Here is a 15,865-nt window from a genome sequence, read left to right on the forward strand (position 1 = left end):
ATATTGAAAAGAACATGAAAACAAATTTTGGCAGCAAATATAAAGGGTTACTTCTAACACATAAAACATTAATTTAAGGACAAAAATGTCCAACTTGTACTTCTCTCTATTCTAATTTCTCAAATTTTTAAAAAATTCCATTTTCAACAAAACATTCTATTTTAAGAAGTGGTCCAGATGAGGTATGACAGATAGCTCATTTTTACCACCTCTAATGACAGACCAAATGCAGACTTCCACTTGGGGCTAATAAATCCAGAAATAAAAATGTTTAGAGACATAATTATGCTTTGTTCAAAAGATGACTCTGGAGCACAAATGAACCTTGAAAAACAGATTGTCCATTTAGAGACACAGATCAACATACAGAAATTGCAGAATGGCACAGGAGACAGAGCTGAGGGAACCACCAGGTTTAAGCTGCCTCTTTTAATGTCTGTGAGCAAACCAGCTAGTCAAAGGAGAATGCTGAAGAAAAAGAATAAGAGGCACCTATTACCAAATATGAAAACAGAAATTCAGACTAACCCAACACACTTCCCCACATTTAAGTATCCTCAAGACTGTGTGTTATGTGTGTGTGTGTGTGCATATATATATACACATATATACATGTAAACTAGAGGCCCTCGCAGCCCCAGCTTTGTCCAGAAGGACGTCCAGAAGGTCATTCGGCTGTCCAGTCTAATTGGCATATTATGCTTTTATTATTATAGATAACTGAGCTGGTTTAAAGATGAGCAAAAACAAACACTCAACATGGAACCTATTTGAAGAAACTAAAACAAAGAAAAACAAGACAGGTAAAGAACAACATTTCAAATAAACAGAAAGAGTTCAGACATATAGTATTCCATACTCTCAAAGTAATTATAGAACTGTTTTGTTTTTAAGAGGAAAGTCCTCAAAAAGGTGTAACACTGGTTCAAAGATAAGATGACAAGAAAATGAACACAAACTTGCAGTGTTTAGTAAACATAAGGCAAAAATCTTACAGAAAAGATAATCCCCGAACAATTGATATTCAATCCACAAGAGAAGAAATGAAAAATACTAGGGGGATGGGAGCATGAGTGTGCATGCGGGGGGGGGGGTATGTGTGTAGGGGTTAATGGGGGGGGGATGAGGACACATTTGTAATACCTTAACTAATAAAAAATAAATAAATAAAAGAAATGAAAAATACTAAAAAACTAATGGATCAATAAAACATGGAATACCCACAAAATGGACTAAAAGGAACGAGGCACTGACTGAGTCAGGCTCCAAGATGATGACCCTTGAAAGGAAGCAAAGTGAAAGAAGAGACACAGAAGTCCACATTTGGAATGATTCCATTTATATAAAATGTCCAAATCCACAGAAGTAGAAAGTAGATAAGTGGCTGCCAGGGGCTGGAGTGAAGGGGAAAAGAAGAGCCAACTGCTAATGGATTGAGGTGTTTCTTTTTAGGATGATGAAAACAGTCTGGAGTTAGATGGTGATGGTTGAACAATTATGTGAATCTACTAGAAAATACTAAATTTTATATTTTAAAAAGGTTGAGTTTCATAGTTAGTGAGGTATATCTCGTTTTTAAATGTAAAAAAAAAGGGGAATAGATCAACACAAATTAGATATGTAATAATTTTTACCAAAAATAAAACTGTGAATTCCATAAAAAAATGGGATAAAATTATGTATTAAGCTGAAGTCACCTGAAATAAGGGGCAAAAGTTAGATATTTCTCATGCAACATACCCACATAAATTCCCCATTTTCTTTCTACTGTGTAATCATTCCTTTAATGGTACTTGTGTTTACTTACATGCTGTATTTCCTGCTGGCTGGCGCGGTAGTTTTTCTTGGTTAAATTGTCCACCAGGTAGCTGATTTGAGACAAGGCCAGCGAGAGCGAGTCAAGATTCATTGCTGGTTGGGGCGGAAGCAGGCGGCCGAGCCCGGCGCAAAATCACCATTATTCCCCTTTAGTCACCTCAGAGGCAGGTTAATGCTTTCCTTATAATTAGCCTATATCTGGTGTCGTACAGTGTCGTCAGTTCTTCTTTACCAGGGGTCTTACTCTGTTCTGAAACATGGCACCTGTTTAAAAAAAAATTCAATTTTTAAATCATATTTAATTATATTTTTATTAGGGGAAAAAATGGTTAAATAACCTTCACCTCTCCATCTTAGTACCTGTAATACTAAGAAAGAAAAAAGTGAATTAAGATGCCTCAACCACTACTGATTTTAAAATCCAAGTTTTAAAGTCAGGTGGGGCCAGTATAAAAAGAAAATACACCTTGACCCTCGCCCCCTCCCCCCAAAAACTGCTACAAGAAAACATAGGGAAGAAGCTCTTGGACATAATTTTTTGGATAAAACACCAAAAGCACAACAAAAGAAAAAAAATCAACGAGACTAGATCAAATGTAGAGGGTTCTACACAATGAAAGAAACAATGAAAATGGAAAGTCAGCCTATGGAATTGGAGCATTTGCAAACCATGCTTCAGATAAGGGGTTAATCCAAAATTTATAAAGAACTCACACAATGCAATTAAAAAAGCAAACTCAGATTAAATATGGGTGAAGAAACTAAACAGACATTTTTCCAAAAAAGACATCCAATGGCAAACAGGTACATGAAAGGTACTAAACATCACTAAACATCAGAGAAGTGCAAATCAAAACCAGGATGAGATATCAACTCACACCTGTAAGAATGGCTATCAACAACAAGAGATGTCTCCGGTCTGATTCCTGGTCAAGGGCACATACCTGGGTTGCAGGTGCAATTCCCACCCTAGTCATTGTCTGAGCTCTCGCGTGCATGGTGCATGCATGCGTCCGTCTCCCACCTTCCTTTATCACCCGCCCTCTTCCAACCTCTCTTAAAAAAATATCCTCCACTGAGGATTAACAATAAAAGAATCAACCAATGAATGCATCAATAGGTGGTTAGGTGATAAAGAAGTTGATGTGTGTCTCTCTTTGTGTCTCACATGTGTATGTATCACCCTTGCGCCTCTCTTTCAAATCAATTCTTTAAAAAATGAATGTATCCCTGGCCAGTTTTTTGGCTCAGTGGTTACAGCACTGTCCCTTGGACCTAAGGGGCTTGGGTTTGATTCCCGGTCAAGGGCATGTACCTCAGTTGCAGGTTCAATCCCTAGCCTGGTTGGTGCCCAAGCAGGAGGCAACTAATTGATGATGTGTCTGTCTCTCTCGCTCTCTCTCTGCCCCCTCTGTTCCCTCTGTACCCCCTCCCCTCCCCTCCCTGCTTCCACTCTAAAAATCAACAGAAAAAATATCCTCACTCCTCAGGTGAGCATTTTTTTTAAAAAAAGTATTTAGCCCTTCAAAGCATAAAATCAACATAAACCTAATTACAGAATGTAGCTCAAGTTCATTAAACTTTGAAAAAAAAATTTTCTTTTAATCCCCACCCGAGGATATTTTCCCATTGATTTTCAGAGAGAGGGAAAGACAGAGAAAAATATCCATGTGAGAGAAATACATCAATTGATTGCCTCCTGCACGTGCCCCGACTAGTGTCGGGGAGGAGCCTGTAACCAAGGTACGTGCCCTTGACTAGAATTGAACTCAGGACCCTTCGATCCGAAGGCCAATGCGCTATCCACTGAGCAAAACTGGCTAGGGCTGAAAGTATTTTAATTGGAAAATTTTACCACTATCATCCTTCATTTTATCAGGATTATATAAAATGCCCCAAATCATCCTCTACCAGTTTACTCCAGTGTACCATATAAACATCATCTGCTAAAGGTAGCCCTCTTATCAGTTCCAACATACCAACCTAACTATATACATTAAATGCTATAAAACACACACACACACAAAAGGAAACACTCACCTCAAGTGCCTAATAGAATACAGAATTTATTATAATGCTATGCAACTAAGACAACTGTGTATAAGAATGGGGAAAGAGGCCAGCTGATGTGGCTCAGTGGTTGAACATCCACCTATGAACCAGATTCGATTCTGGTCAAGGGCACATGCCAGGTTGCGGGCTCGATCCCCAGTAGGGGGCATGCAAGAGGCAGCCGATCAATGATTCTCTCATCATTGATGTTTCTCTTTCCTTTCCTCTCTGAAATCAATAAAAATATTGTTTTTAATAAATAAAAATTTAAAAATATAAATTATAAAAATAAATAAAAGGATAATTAAAAAAAAAAAGACTCAGACGACATGCTTCTGGGTCGGGGTTTCATAGATAGCAGAGCAGGCTGCCTCGCTGCAATCTCTTAAAAGGCAGCCCTTGACACAAGAGTTTGTAAAAAAAATTTTTTTTAAAAAATGGGGAGGAGAGAAGACCTATTTAAAATGCTGATTCCCCACCCTATCCGGTTTGGCTCGGTGGATAGAAAAATGTCAGCTTTCGGGCTAAGGGTCCCAGGTTCGATTCCAGTCAAAAGTACGTACCTCCATTGCAGGCTCTTCCCTGGCCGGGGCATGTGCAGGAGGCAACCAATGGATGAGTTTCTCTCACATCGATATTTCTGTCCCTCTCTCTTCTACTCTCTCTAAAAATCAATGGGCCCAGCTGCCATGGCTCAGTGGTTGAGCATTGACCTAGGAACCTGGAGGTCACAGTTTAATTCCCAGTCAGAGCACATGCCCGTGTTGTGGGCTCCATCCCCAGTGGGAGGAGTGTAGGGGGCAGCTGATCAATGATTCTCTCATCACTGATATTTCTACCTCTTTCTCCCTCTCCCTTCCTCTCTGAAATAAATAAATAAACAAACAAACAAACAAACCGGAGTGGGCCACATGTGAGGACTACCTCCCATTTTTCTTAAAACCAAATAAATAAATATAAAAACCAATGGAAAAATATCCTTGGGTAAGGATTAAAAATAATATTAATTTTTAAAATGCTGATTTCTTTTTTTTTTTAAATATATTTTATTGATTTTTTACAGAGAGGAAGGGAGAGAGATAGAGAGTTAGAAACATCGATGAGAGAGAAACATCGATCAGCCGCCTCCTGCACATCTCCTACTGGGGATGTGCCCGCAACCCAGGTACATGCCCTTGACCGGAATCGAACCTGGGACCCTTCAGTCCACAGGCCGACGCTCTATCCACTGAGCCAAACCGGTTTCGGCTAAAATGCTGATTTCTAAGCACCGCCCTATATCAAAAGAATCAAAATCCTGGTGGGAAGTACAGGACATGGTATTTTGAATACACTCTGCAGGTGATTCTTAGTGCATTTTACATGTTTTTTCAAAAAATATTTTTATTGATTTCAGAGAAGAATGGAGAGGGAGTTAGAAACATTAATGATGAGAATCATCAATGGGCTGCCTCCTGCATGCCCCCCACCACACACACACACACACACACACACACACACACACACACACACTTGGGATTAAGGCAGCAACCCGGGCATGTGCCCTGACCAGGAATCAAACCACGAACGACCTCCTGGTTCTTAGGTCGACCCTCAACCAATGAGCCACACCAGACGGACTTAGTGCATTTTAATGTTTAAGAACCACTGACCTGCCCTAGCCGGGTTTGGCTCAGTAGATAGAGCTTGGCCTGCGGACTGAAGGGTCCCAGGTTTGACTCTGGTCAAGGGCACATGCCCAGGGTGCAGGCTCAGTCCCCAGCAGGGGCGTGCAGGAGGTAGCCAATTATTGTTCTCTCTCATCACTGATGTTTCTATCTCTCTCTCCCTCTCCCTTCCTCTCTGAAATCAATAAAAAAAAAATTGTAATAAATAAAATAAAATAAACCCAATGATCTCTGCCTAATACTTACACCCTTATATAATTACAATCCCCTTCCCTTAAGTGTGGGCAGGACCCTTAATACATATGACTTTGAAAGAAGACAACAGAAAGTCATTCCAAGATTAAGTTACAAAAGACTGACACTGGCATCTGAGAATTAGAGAAACAATAATAAACATTTTACGCCCTGACCAGTTTGGCTCAGTGGATAGAGCATCAACCTGCAGACTCAAGGGTCCCAGGTTCGATTCCAGTTAAGGGCATGTACCTTGGTTGCGGGCACATCCCCATTGGGGGGGGGGGGGTGTGTGCAGGAGGCAGCTGATCAGTGTTTCTCTCTCATTGATGTTTCGAACTCTCTATCCCTCTCCCTTCCTCTCTGTAAAAAAATCAATAAAATATATTAAAATAATAATAATAATAATAATAATAAACATCTTACAAGAAAGGACAGCAGCACCAACAAAAAACTACCCTGCCCAAACATCAACAGTACCCTTTTTGAGAAAAATGGCTTTTGCATCTACTTTCTGTAGGGTGGATTCCAAATTTGGTTTTCCACAAACTTAACACAAAGCCAAGCACAACTTAAGTCTACCAAACGGTAAGAGTATATGGCTTGCCCTAACCGGTTTGGCTCAGTGGATAGAGCGTCAGCCTGTGGACTCAAGGGTCCCAGGTTCGATTCCGGTCAAGGGCATGTACCTTGGTTGCGGGCACATCCCCAATAGGGAGTGTGCAGGAGGCAGCTGATCGATGTTTCTCTCATGGATGTTTCTAACTTTCTATCCCTCTCCCTTCCTCTCTGTAAAAAAATCAATAAAATATATTTTTTTTAAAAAAGAGTATATGGCTTATGTGAAGTGGCTACCACTTCTCAGAGCAAGTTTAAGCATTACTATTAATTCAATCAAATATTTATTGAGTGCTGGCTATGTGTCAAATATCTGAGGTACATACATCCCTGCATTCCCACTGTAAGGGAAAAATAGTAATCATATGAAATTATGAAGCATTTTAGGAGATGCTAATATGAAAAAAGAAAAACTATAAGGTAAAGGTGAACCAAATGTGTGTGGGGGTGGGAAGAGGGGGGTGCTGCAATTTAAGTAGGGTGGTCAGAGCGAGCCTTATTGGAAAGTATAGTATTTGAGCAGATTTGAAGGAACTGACGGTATAGCCATACACACATCTGAGAAAAGAACGTTCCAGGCCCTAGCTGGTTTGGTTCAGTGGATAGAGCGTTGACCTGCACCCTGAAAGGTCCCGGGTTCGATTCCGGTCAAGGGCACATGCTGGGGTTGTGAGCTTGATCCCCAGTAGGGGGCATGCAGGAGGCAGCTGATCAATGATTCTCTCTCATCACTGATGTTTCTGTCTCCCTCTCCCTTCCTCTCTGAAATCAATAAAAATATATAAAAGAAAAAAAGAATGTTCCACGCAGAGGGATTGGTGGTCAGTCACTACTAAGTCTTCCTCATGGCATGTACAAGGAAAAGCAAGCAGGCCAAATTGTAGCCAAAGTAAACTTAGTGTGTGTGGGGGGGGGGGGGGGGGTATTCAGTTGTGGGAAATAAAGAATGCCTGAGGAGGTACAGGGCAGGACTATATCCTGTAGGTGATGAAAGGACTCTGTTTGGCTTTTACTAAAGACAAATGGAGAATCAATGGATGATATTGAACAGGATGGCATGATATTGCTTTTAAAATCACTCTAGACGGTGAACTGTGAATAAACTGTAGGGGAGAGCAAGGGTAGAAATAGGGTAGGCAATAACACATTAAGAAGTAGTCACTTAGGGAGGTAGGAGGGGCAGGGGGGTCAATCAGGGATAAAAGGAGACATATGTAATACTTTAAATTAAAAAAAAAAAAAAGAATTAGTCACTTAAACCCAAACATAGAATAAAGAACTCTAGCCGGGACCGGTTGGGCTCAGTGGATAGAGCGTCGGCCTGCAGACTGAAGGGTCCCAGGTTCGATTCCGGTCAAGGGCATGTACCTGGGTTGCGGGCACATCCACAGTAGGAGGTGTGCAGGAGGCAGCTGATCGATGTTTCTCTCTCATCGATGTTTCTGGCTCTCTATCCCTCTCCTTCCTCTCTGTAAAAAGTCAATAAAATATATATTAAAAAAAAAAAAAAAAGAATAAAGAACTCTATACGCTATCTATATATATAAAAGCCAAGTGACCAGAATGACAGAATAACCAGAATGACTGAAACAACCGGAATGACTAAAACAACCGAAACAACCGGTTGCTATGATGCACACTGCAGCAGCCAATCGGCCCCCAACCTCCCTCGGTCCCTACCCGCCCCCCCCCCACCCCAGCCCTGGCCCAGATTGGTCCCCATCGGGATGGGCGGCCAGACCCCACCCGTGCATGAATTCATGCACCGGGCCGCTAGCATATACTATTCCAAAACTAGGTTAGTATATTGAAGTTATCACATCAATGTTTTGTGCTTGCCAAAGTACTTGGAAACTTACTGATTGGGAATGACTAAAAATTTAAACTGAAATACAAGTAATTTTTACAGTTTACCTTCAGACAAACAACCTCAACTTCTGTAATCTTTAGTATATTTGTCGGTATGTAAAGGGAAGAGAAAAATCCTTTAAAAATCTATGCCACTGTCCTGGCCTGTGTGGCTCAATTAGTGAATGCCATCCCGTGCACTGAAGGTTTGCTAATTAGATGCCTGGTCAGGGCACATACCCATGTTTTGAGCTTGATCTCTGATGGAGGGTGTGCAACAGGCAGTTGATTGATGTTTTGATGTTTCACTCTCATACTGCTGTCTCTCTCTCTCTCAAAATCAATAAAAAATTTTTTTTAAAAATCTATGGCATAAGAGTGGATATATACATGGTACACTTGCCTCTCCATTATCCAACTAAAGAATAAAAGCATTAAGTATGAATAATCCAAATCATGGGCATCCCAAACTTATGTATTCCTGGACTTAGAAAAGCCTAGTGTAAAAACGTGTGGTTGTGGGGTTTTTTTTTTTAACCCAGCTGGCAAATACTCAAGGGTAAAATGGCCAACAGGTAGTCAATCAGTTTGAAATGAAAGCTTTGCCAATAATAAAAAATGGATCAAGAGTTGATCCATTATGTCACTACTAGAGGCCCGATGCATGAAATTCATGCAAGAGTAGGCCTGCCTTCCCCCAGCCTCAGGCACCCGGGGTTCCCTCACAGACGGAGGCCCTGCCAGTCGTGGCCTGAGCCTCCCCCTCTTTCGAGCAATCGTGGATCCCCAACTGATCACCCCACTGGCCAGTAGCCTGAGCCTCCCTCTGCAGGGCGATCATGGGGCTATGGCCGGGCCCCCAACCAATCGCATTGCACCCGCCCTGGCTGGCCTGGCGCCAGTAGGTGTCACAGCGTGGTCCCAGATGGTCATTCCACTGTTCAGTCGATTTGCATATTACACTTTTATTATATAGGATATAGGATGTCACTTTAAACAAGCAATTTTACTTAATGCAATGAAACTTTATACTAACTTTTAAAAAATGTTTAATGTTTTTAGCCCTAGCCGGTTTGGCTCGGTGGACAGAGCGTCGGCCTGCGGACTGAAGGGTCCCAGGTTCGATTCCGGTCAAGGGCATGTGCCTTGGTTGCGGGCACATCCCCAGTGGGGGGTGTGCAGGAGGCAGCTGACTGACGTTTCTCTCTCATCGATGTTTCTGACTCTCTATCTCTCTCCCTTCCTCTCTGTAAAAAATCAATAAAATATATTTTTAAAAAATAAATAAAATAAAAATGTTTAATGTTTTTATTGATATTAGAGAAAGGGAGAGGGATAGAGAGGTAGAAACACCAATACCAGAGAAACATTGATCAACTGCCTCCTGCCCCTCCCCTACTGGGGATTCAGCCCGCAACCAGGGCATGCACCCAGACCAGAATCGAATTCTTGATTCATGGGTCCACACTCAATGACTGAGCCACACTGGATGGGCAATACTAACTTTTAAAGAACATTTAATAGCCTGTGTGGATATCTTCTGAATTTTATAAGAATTAATCCAACCCATACATCAGCATAGTACAAAATATTGTTCATGTTAGCAAATAAATCCCTTATTTTTAAAAAGGGAAAAAGTGAAGAGAGCCAGAAAGCATGCTTACCAAGTTCCTGGTCTGAAATCTGAATATTCAGAAAAAGGGTCCCAGTAGTATTTGCAAAATTATAAAGCTGTGCAGTATATAATATACTTAAGAGTAAAAAATAATAATGGGGAGTATACTTAAGCTACTTTAAAGATAACTATACCAGCCCTAACTGTTTGGCTCAATGGATAGAACATTGGTCTTGGGAACTGAGGGGTCCTGGGTTCGATTTCAGTCAAGGGCAGACTCGATCCACGGTAGGGGGAGTGCAGGAGGCAGCCAATCAATTATTCTCTCTCATCATTGATGTTTCTCCCTCTCCCTCTCACTTCCTCTCTGAAATTATTAAAAATATATTTTTAAAAAATACCTATGCCAAAAGAAAACTTAAATTATGTCAAAATTCAATTTATAGTGCTGAAGAACATTTTAAAACTTAAGTCCCTCCATCCAGTGCACATCTCTCAACAGAAGTGCTACAAGTTTTATTACACTGAAGATAAGTAATGACCATTCACAATAATTATAACAGAAAAGACCAACTTGTTTTTTTTTTTGGGGGGGGGGGTGAGGGTGGAGGTAAAAGAATGAACAGAGGGGATAAATGGTGATAGAAAAAAATAATTTTTATTTTTAAAAACCATCTTTTTGTCAGGGTAGAGTTTTATATTGTCACACTGTAGGAATGAAAAACTCAAATCTTGTACCTTGTCCTCCAAAAAATTGCTAGGAAAAAAAACCTGCATTTTCTTTGGTCACAACTAAGAAAATTTTGTCCAACAAAAACACTGGGAGTATTTCGCAAGGTGTCTGTCAAGTCATTATGCTGTACATCTAAAACTTATATAGTGCTGTATGTTAATTATATTTTAACTGGAGGCCTGGTGCACGATATTCAAGCACAGGTGCAGTCCCTAGGCCTGGCCAGCAATCGAAGCGCGAGCGTCTGCCATGGAAGGCCAAGTCCCTGCTGATCTCCGGGCCCTGGGCAGCACCTGGGCCTCCACACACACCCCTCCACCTGAGTCATGGAGCCCAAATTCCCACACAGTGATGCAGGGCGCAGCGTGGGCCTCTGGCTGCCCAGCAGCGCCATACAAAGCCGGGCAGGCAGCGCGCTCTCTCCCGGCCGGCTTCGAAGACCTGCTCCTGCACAAACCCACGGGGAACTCGACCGGCCCCTGCTGTCCTGGCGGCTGCAGCTGCGGCCTGGCTCAACCGGAAGAGGCTGTGCAGGGGAAGATGCCGTGGGCTCCAAACGGGTGCCCGGCACCTGTGCGCAGGGGACTTCCCCAGCATGTGAGCCCTGGAGTCCCTGAAGAGGGTAGCAGAGGGAGTGAAAGCAAGCTCAGTGGACACCCGGCATTCTCACCGCACCTCCGAACCCATCACTCCTGCCCCCAGGTAGCCGGCGAGAGGTCGCAGCACGTTGCTGACGCCCACCATGTGCACATCATAGCGAGTGGTCACACTCCAGGTTGAATGACCGCCCAAGGGGACAATTTGCATATCAGGCTTTTATTATATGGGATAATACAAGGGGGGGAAACCCCACATTGGGAGTAAAGAAAAACATCTCCCTAGGTAATTCAAGAAATTGCCAATTTCTTGAATTGGCATTAATTCAAGAAATGTGTAAACATGAATTCTGTAGAACTATTCATGGAGATAGTCATGATGTTCTTTTTTTAAAATATATTTTTATTGATTTCAGAGAGGAAGGGAGAGGTAGAGAGAGAGAGAACCGGGCATGTGCCCTGACTAGGAATCGAATTGTGACCTCCCCTCCTGGTTCATAGGTCGACACAACCACTGAGCCATGCTGGTGGGGCAGTCATGATGTTCTTAAAAATTAAATCCACTAAAGTAAAGTGAATCCTGAACTACAATATTGACCTCAAGAGATTTTTATTGCATGATGAACTTTGTCTTTAAAAAAAAAGTGGTTGACCACATTGCTTATTCTCACTTTTTTGGTGAATGATCCAATTTATAGATCTTTCTTTTCCTCGTATTGAATTCAAGCAGTGTGGGAGACAGAATGAACATTAGAGCTAGAGTAGAAAATCTGATCTAATCTTAAACGAAGGAAGTCCACCTCACTTTCCTGGACTTCAGTTTCCTGAAGGATGATACCCTAATTCTGTATGACTAGCTTTCAAAGTGTAACCATTTAAAGACGTCAACACAATTATAAATATGTAGCTCCAAGAAAAAAAGTCTGTGCTCTCAAAGAACAAAATTCAGGGTGTACTCTTTTCCAAGAATGCCATTGAGTGTACAAATGAAGCATCATTCAGTTACCATTCAGGGCAATGGGATATGTGTTTGGGGGAAAGGATAACTCCTTACCCCCCATAAAATGAGACAACTTAAAAGGCAATATATGGTGCAGCTAAGTAAAACTGGCCAAGAAGGATATAAGAAATCAATTTTGCTTAACATCAGAGAAAATATTTAAGCACACTTGAGTTTGAGCTCCTATGATGGATAATGTTTTGGTATGTACAAACACTGACATTCCAGTTAAACGAGGCAAAGATGTACTTGGAAACCACTGTAACAGTCTTGATACAGCATAAAATAGCAACAGGTAGGAAGGAATCAACACTTATACAGCTCCTGGCCAAGGTACCTGAAGGACTTTTGAGCAGAGGCTGGCTATTTTCAAACCAATGATTTAGGTGGCAATTTGGCAGTAAAGAACTGTATTCCTGGAATCATTTACAATTAAGATGCATTCACATATTACTTACATAATAAAAAAAAAACCAATACACAAATGATGGGGAAAAGGTACTAGAGATTAGTTAGGAAGCTATTGCAACAAAGACAAAGGGTATGAAACAAAGGAGTAACTATTCTTATGATGGGTCTACATCAAATTTAAAAGTAACTGCATTTCTAAACTAGGAACTATGAATAAGTGACAAACTTGCAAATTATCTAAAAGGGAAACTGTTGAGCTCTTAACATGAAGCTTAATAACAGCAATATGGTGTGTTTCAAAATATGCTTTTATTCCACTTAGTTCATATAATTAGTCCAACATCTCAAAAAAGCCCTCTCATTCAACATTTCAGGAATTTCCTTCTAAATGCTAGAACAAAATTAATCAAGACATGTTATCCTGGAGGTTTATGCTAACCTTTCCAGTCTTAAAGACAGAAATGCATTTCTTAAATCTACAACTTACACTCCCAAAGGCTGCATTTCCTTCAATCTCAAGACAGCGTTTCAGATAAAGTCTGCACCTCTAATTACTGACTTCTCAAACAATGCTTTTTAATGAACAATGTCTTTTATTTGCTTCAGCTACATTCTTACAAATGTATGAGTAAAAAGTACATTGAAATAAACTATTGTGTATATATAGGGCACAAAAGGTTTTGAGCCCATGTTAGCTTTGAAACATGGTTCTTAAAAATTGTGCAAACAGAAAAGGAACTGCAGGATTTTTCTATATACAGTATAAGGTCTTAAAAAAGACTCAGTGGGATGCCATTTTGAAACTGCACAGCAGGAAGTTCAGTTTGATCAAAGGGCCATTTAAGAAATGCTTTGGCTAATATTTTTTTATAATGACTAGAAAGTTAGCTTTGGGGTGTTTTGTTTTTTATAAAAGAATAAATATACGCCGAAACCGGTTTGGCTCAGTGGATAGAGCGTCGGCCTGCGGACTGAAAGGTCCCGGGTTCGATTCCGGTCGGGGGCATGTACCTGGGTTGCGGGCACATCCCCAATAGGAGATGTGCAGGAGGCGGCTGATCGATGTTTCTCTCTCATCGATGTTTCTAACTCTCTATCTCTCTCCCTTCCTCTCTGTAAAAAATCAATAAAATATATATATATAAAAAAAGAATAAATATACTACATTCATAAAAGATAGCATTTCAAAATGGCAGGCTACAATTTTTGTTAATTCAAGAATCATAAACTTCTTACAAAAATTAAAGACTTGAAATATTTGAGCATTTAATTAGAATTATTGCGGACAAATTCCCTTCAATGGCATTGAGTGACAAAGGTTTGTTACCTTGTGGAATAAAGGGAAATAAAGACTCAAATTCATAAATTTAAGCTGGTTAAAAAGAAAGCTTTTCGTAACTAGACCAGCATCTCACCAAAAACATACTCTGAAAGAGCAACAAGAATAATTGGTCTTTAAGCATGTTTTGAAGAGCTAACCAAGCATTTCCTCTTCTGTTCTCACAGGCTTTTTGTTTTGCTTTGCTTTTTAATGACTTAACCCAAAGTTATGAGGATGTCACAGTACTCAGCCTGACAAGATACACGTTTAAACCCCAGTAGAGACTAGAAGTAAAGAAACTAAGCCAGGAATCCATTGAATGAGTTAGAACCAAGAGCACTTCAGTTCTGTTCCACCTGCGGCTAAACCCTGCCCCCCTAAAACTTCCAAGTTACAATCTTAGGCAAGAAAGGGATATCCGTGCAGTTATTAATGGTCAAGTTTTGTGCCTTGGTTCTAAACTTGTATTTCCACTCAAGGACTTGGGACCCACACTTGTTGAAAAGTGACAAACTCTCTGACAAACTCTCCAAACTATTTTTACCAACAAATTCCAATTTAGTCAGAGCACAACTAGATGCCTGAAACTGTATGTACCAGCAGCCCATTTCCTCCTTACACAGGTAACAATCTGCAGCGTCCCAAGACATTAGTACTTAACCTGTTTCCATCTACCTGATTAATAGCTAAAACACCATGCCGCCAATCTTTGAAGGGAATGTCAACTTGGGCCACACATCACTAACATATTAAAACCCAAACATCGCTAACAAAAACAAGTTTCTTCTTAATCCGTTTGACCTACCTCCTAATTTTTTACTTGTCCTCCCATTTTTTTTCACCCTTATTCCCATCAAATGGATTGTCATAAAGGCAATGTTCAGAATTCCCCCCCCCCCCGCAAAAAACACACCTACACACACAAAAAAAAAACAACACTCACATTACATTCACTTAATTTTTGACTGTTAAAACAAATCCCGCCAAGACGATCCATTTACAGAAACATAAGGAGGGAGGGAGATGAAGTACTGTTACTCAACTTTCAGGGAGAAAACTGACTTTTTTTTAGTAGCGTCCTGAGAAACGTGACGATGAATGGGAGTGACTTCGAGGGCAAAAGTTTACTTCTCAGAGTTTGTTTCAGGCACCGTCTCGAACCCCCAGGATCCAGCATGTCCTTTTTCTAACCTGCACCGCTCACTGCTAGAGGGGGCATAACTATGAGGGTGAACTCTTCAGAGGGGGGCGGTCCTGGAAGGAGGGGGGGAAAAAAAAGGACTATTTTCCGTTTGCAATTTCCCAATGTTGTGTTTGGCCTGCGGGAACCCCCTCCTAGACCTGCCGTCGATCCCTCGCCAGCACCGAGGCCTCCGGGGCTCGGCTCACGCGGGGGACCCTTCCCACGGCCGAGCACACCCGCCACGACCGCACAGACACTGGGCTCGGGGGGGTGGGGGCCGACCTCGGGGCCGAGTGCGAGCGCCCGGGCCCGCGAGCGGAACAAAACCCGCGGCGAGAAGTAACAAGGAAGTGCTCGCTGCCGCCCGCCCCTCCCACCGGCGGGCCCCCGAAAACACCCGGGTTTGACAACGTGCCGCGGGCGCGGGACGTTAAGAACCGAGGACCCGCAACTCCCCGCAACCACGTCCCCCTCGCCCCAGGAGCTAGGCCTCGGGGGCCACTCGCCCGCCGCTCGCCCCCGGGCGCCCGGGGAGAAAAGGGCAGTTGGGAGCAGCTCGTGGAGTCACAGGAGGGGGCAGCCCGCGCGAAGCCAGGCCCGGCCGCCGGGATGAGCACCCCCGCCGCCCTCGGGGGGTCTCCAGGCCCCGGGCCGGGGGGCCACCCGGGCTCACACCCCGCGCTCTGCCCTCCGCGTCGTGGGGCCCCGGGCCCGGGCCTCTGCGAGCCGACGAGGGGCCCGGAGGCTCCGCGAGCCGCGGGTGGGGGGA

The 15,865-nt window shown here is 42.4% G+C and overlaps 1 protein-coding gene across 14 annotated transcripts in view; it reads right to left on the reverse strand.

Moving 5' to 3' along the window:
• CNOT1 (CCR4-NOT transcription complex subunit 1) overlaps positions 1–15,865 on the reverse strand; it is a 72,235-nt gene that overhangs the window by 56,049 nt on the left and 321 nt on the right. For 13 of the 14 annotated variants that reach the window (XR_002831763.1, XR_001350319.2, XM_023762861.1 and 10 more), the window contains exon 2: positions 1,808–2,082. Coding sequence is in view for 12 of the 14 variants with exons in the window: in XM_023762861.1 (XP_023618629.1) it covers positions 1,808–1,909 (102 nt within the window). In the remaining 2 variants the exon portion in view is untranslated. Of the gene's footprint in view, positions 1–1,807; positions 2,083–15,865 lie in introns of those variants that run through there. The other variant, XM_023762860.1, reaches the window with a different exon arrangement.

This window comes from Myotis lucifugus, unplaced genomic scaffold (genome assembly GCF_000147115.1).
Source record: "Myotis lucifugus unplaced genomic scaffold, Myoluc2.0 scaffold_263, whole genome shotgun sequence".
Classification (NCBI taxonomy): domain Eukaryota; kingdom Metazoa; phylum Chordata; class Mammalia; order Chiroptera; family Vespertilionidae; genus Myotis; species Myotis lucifugus.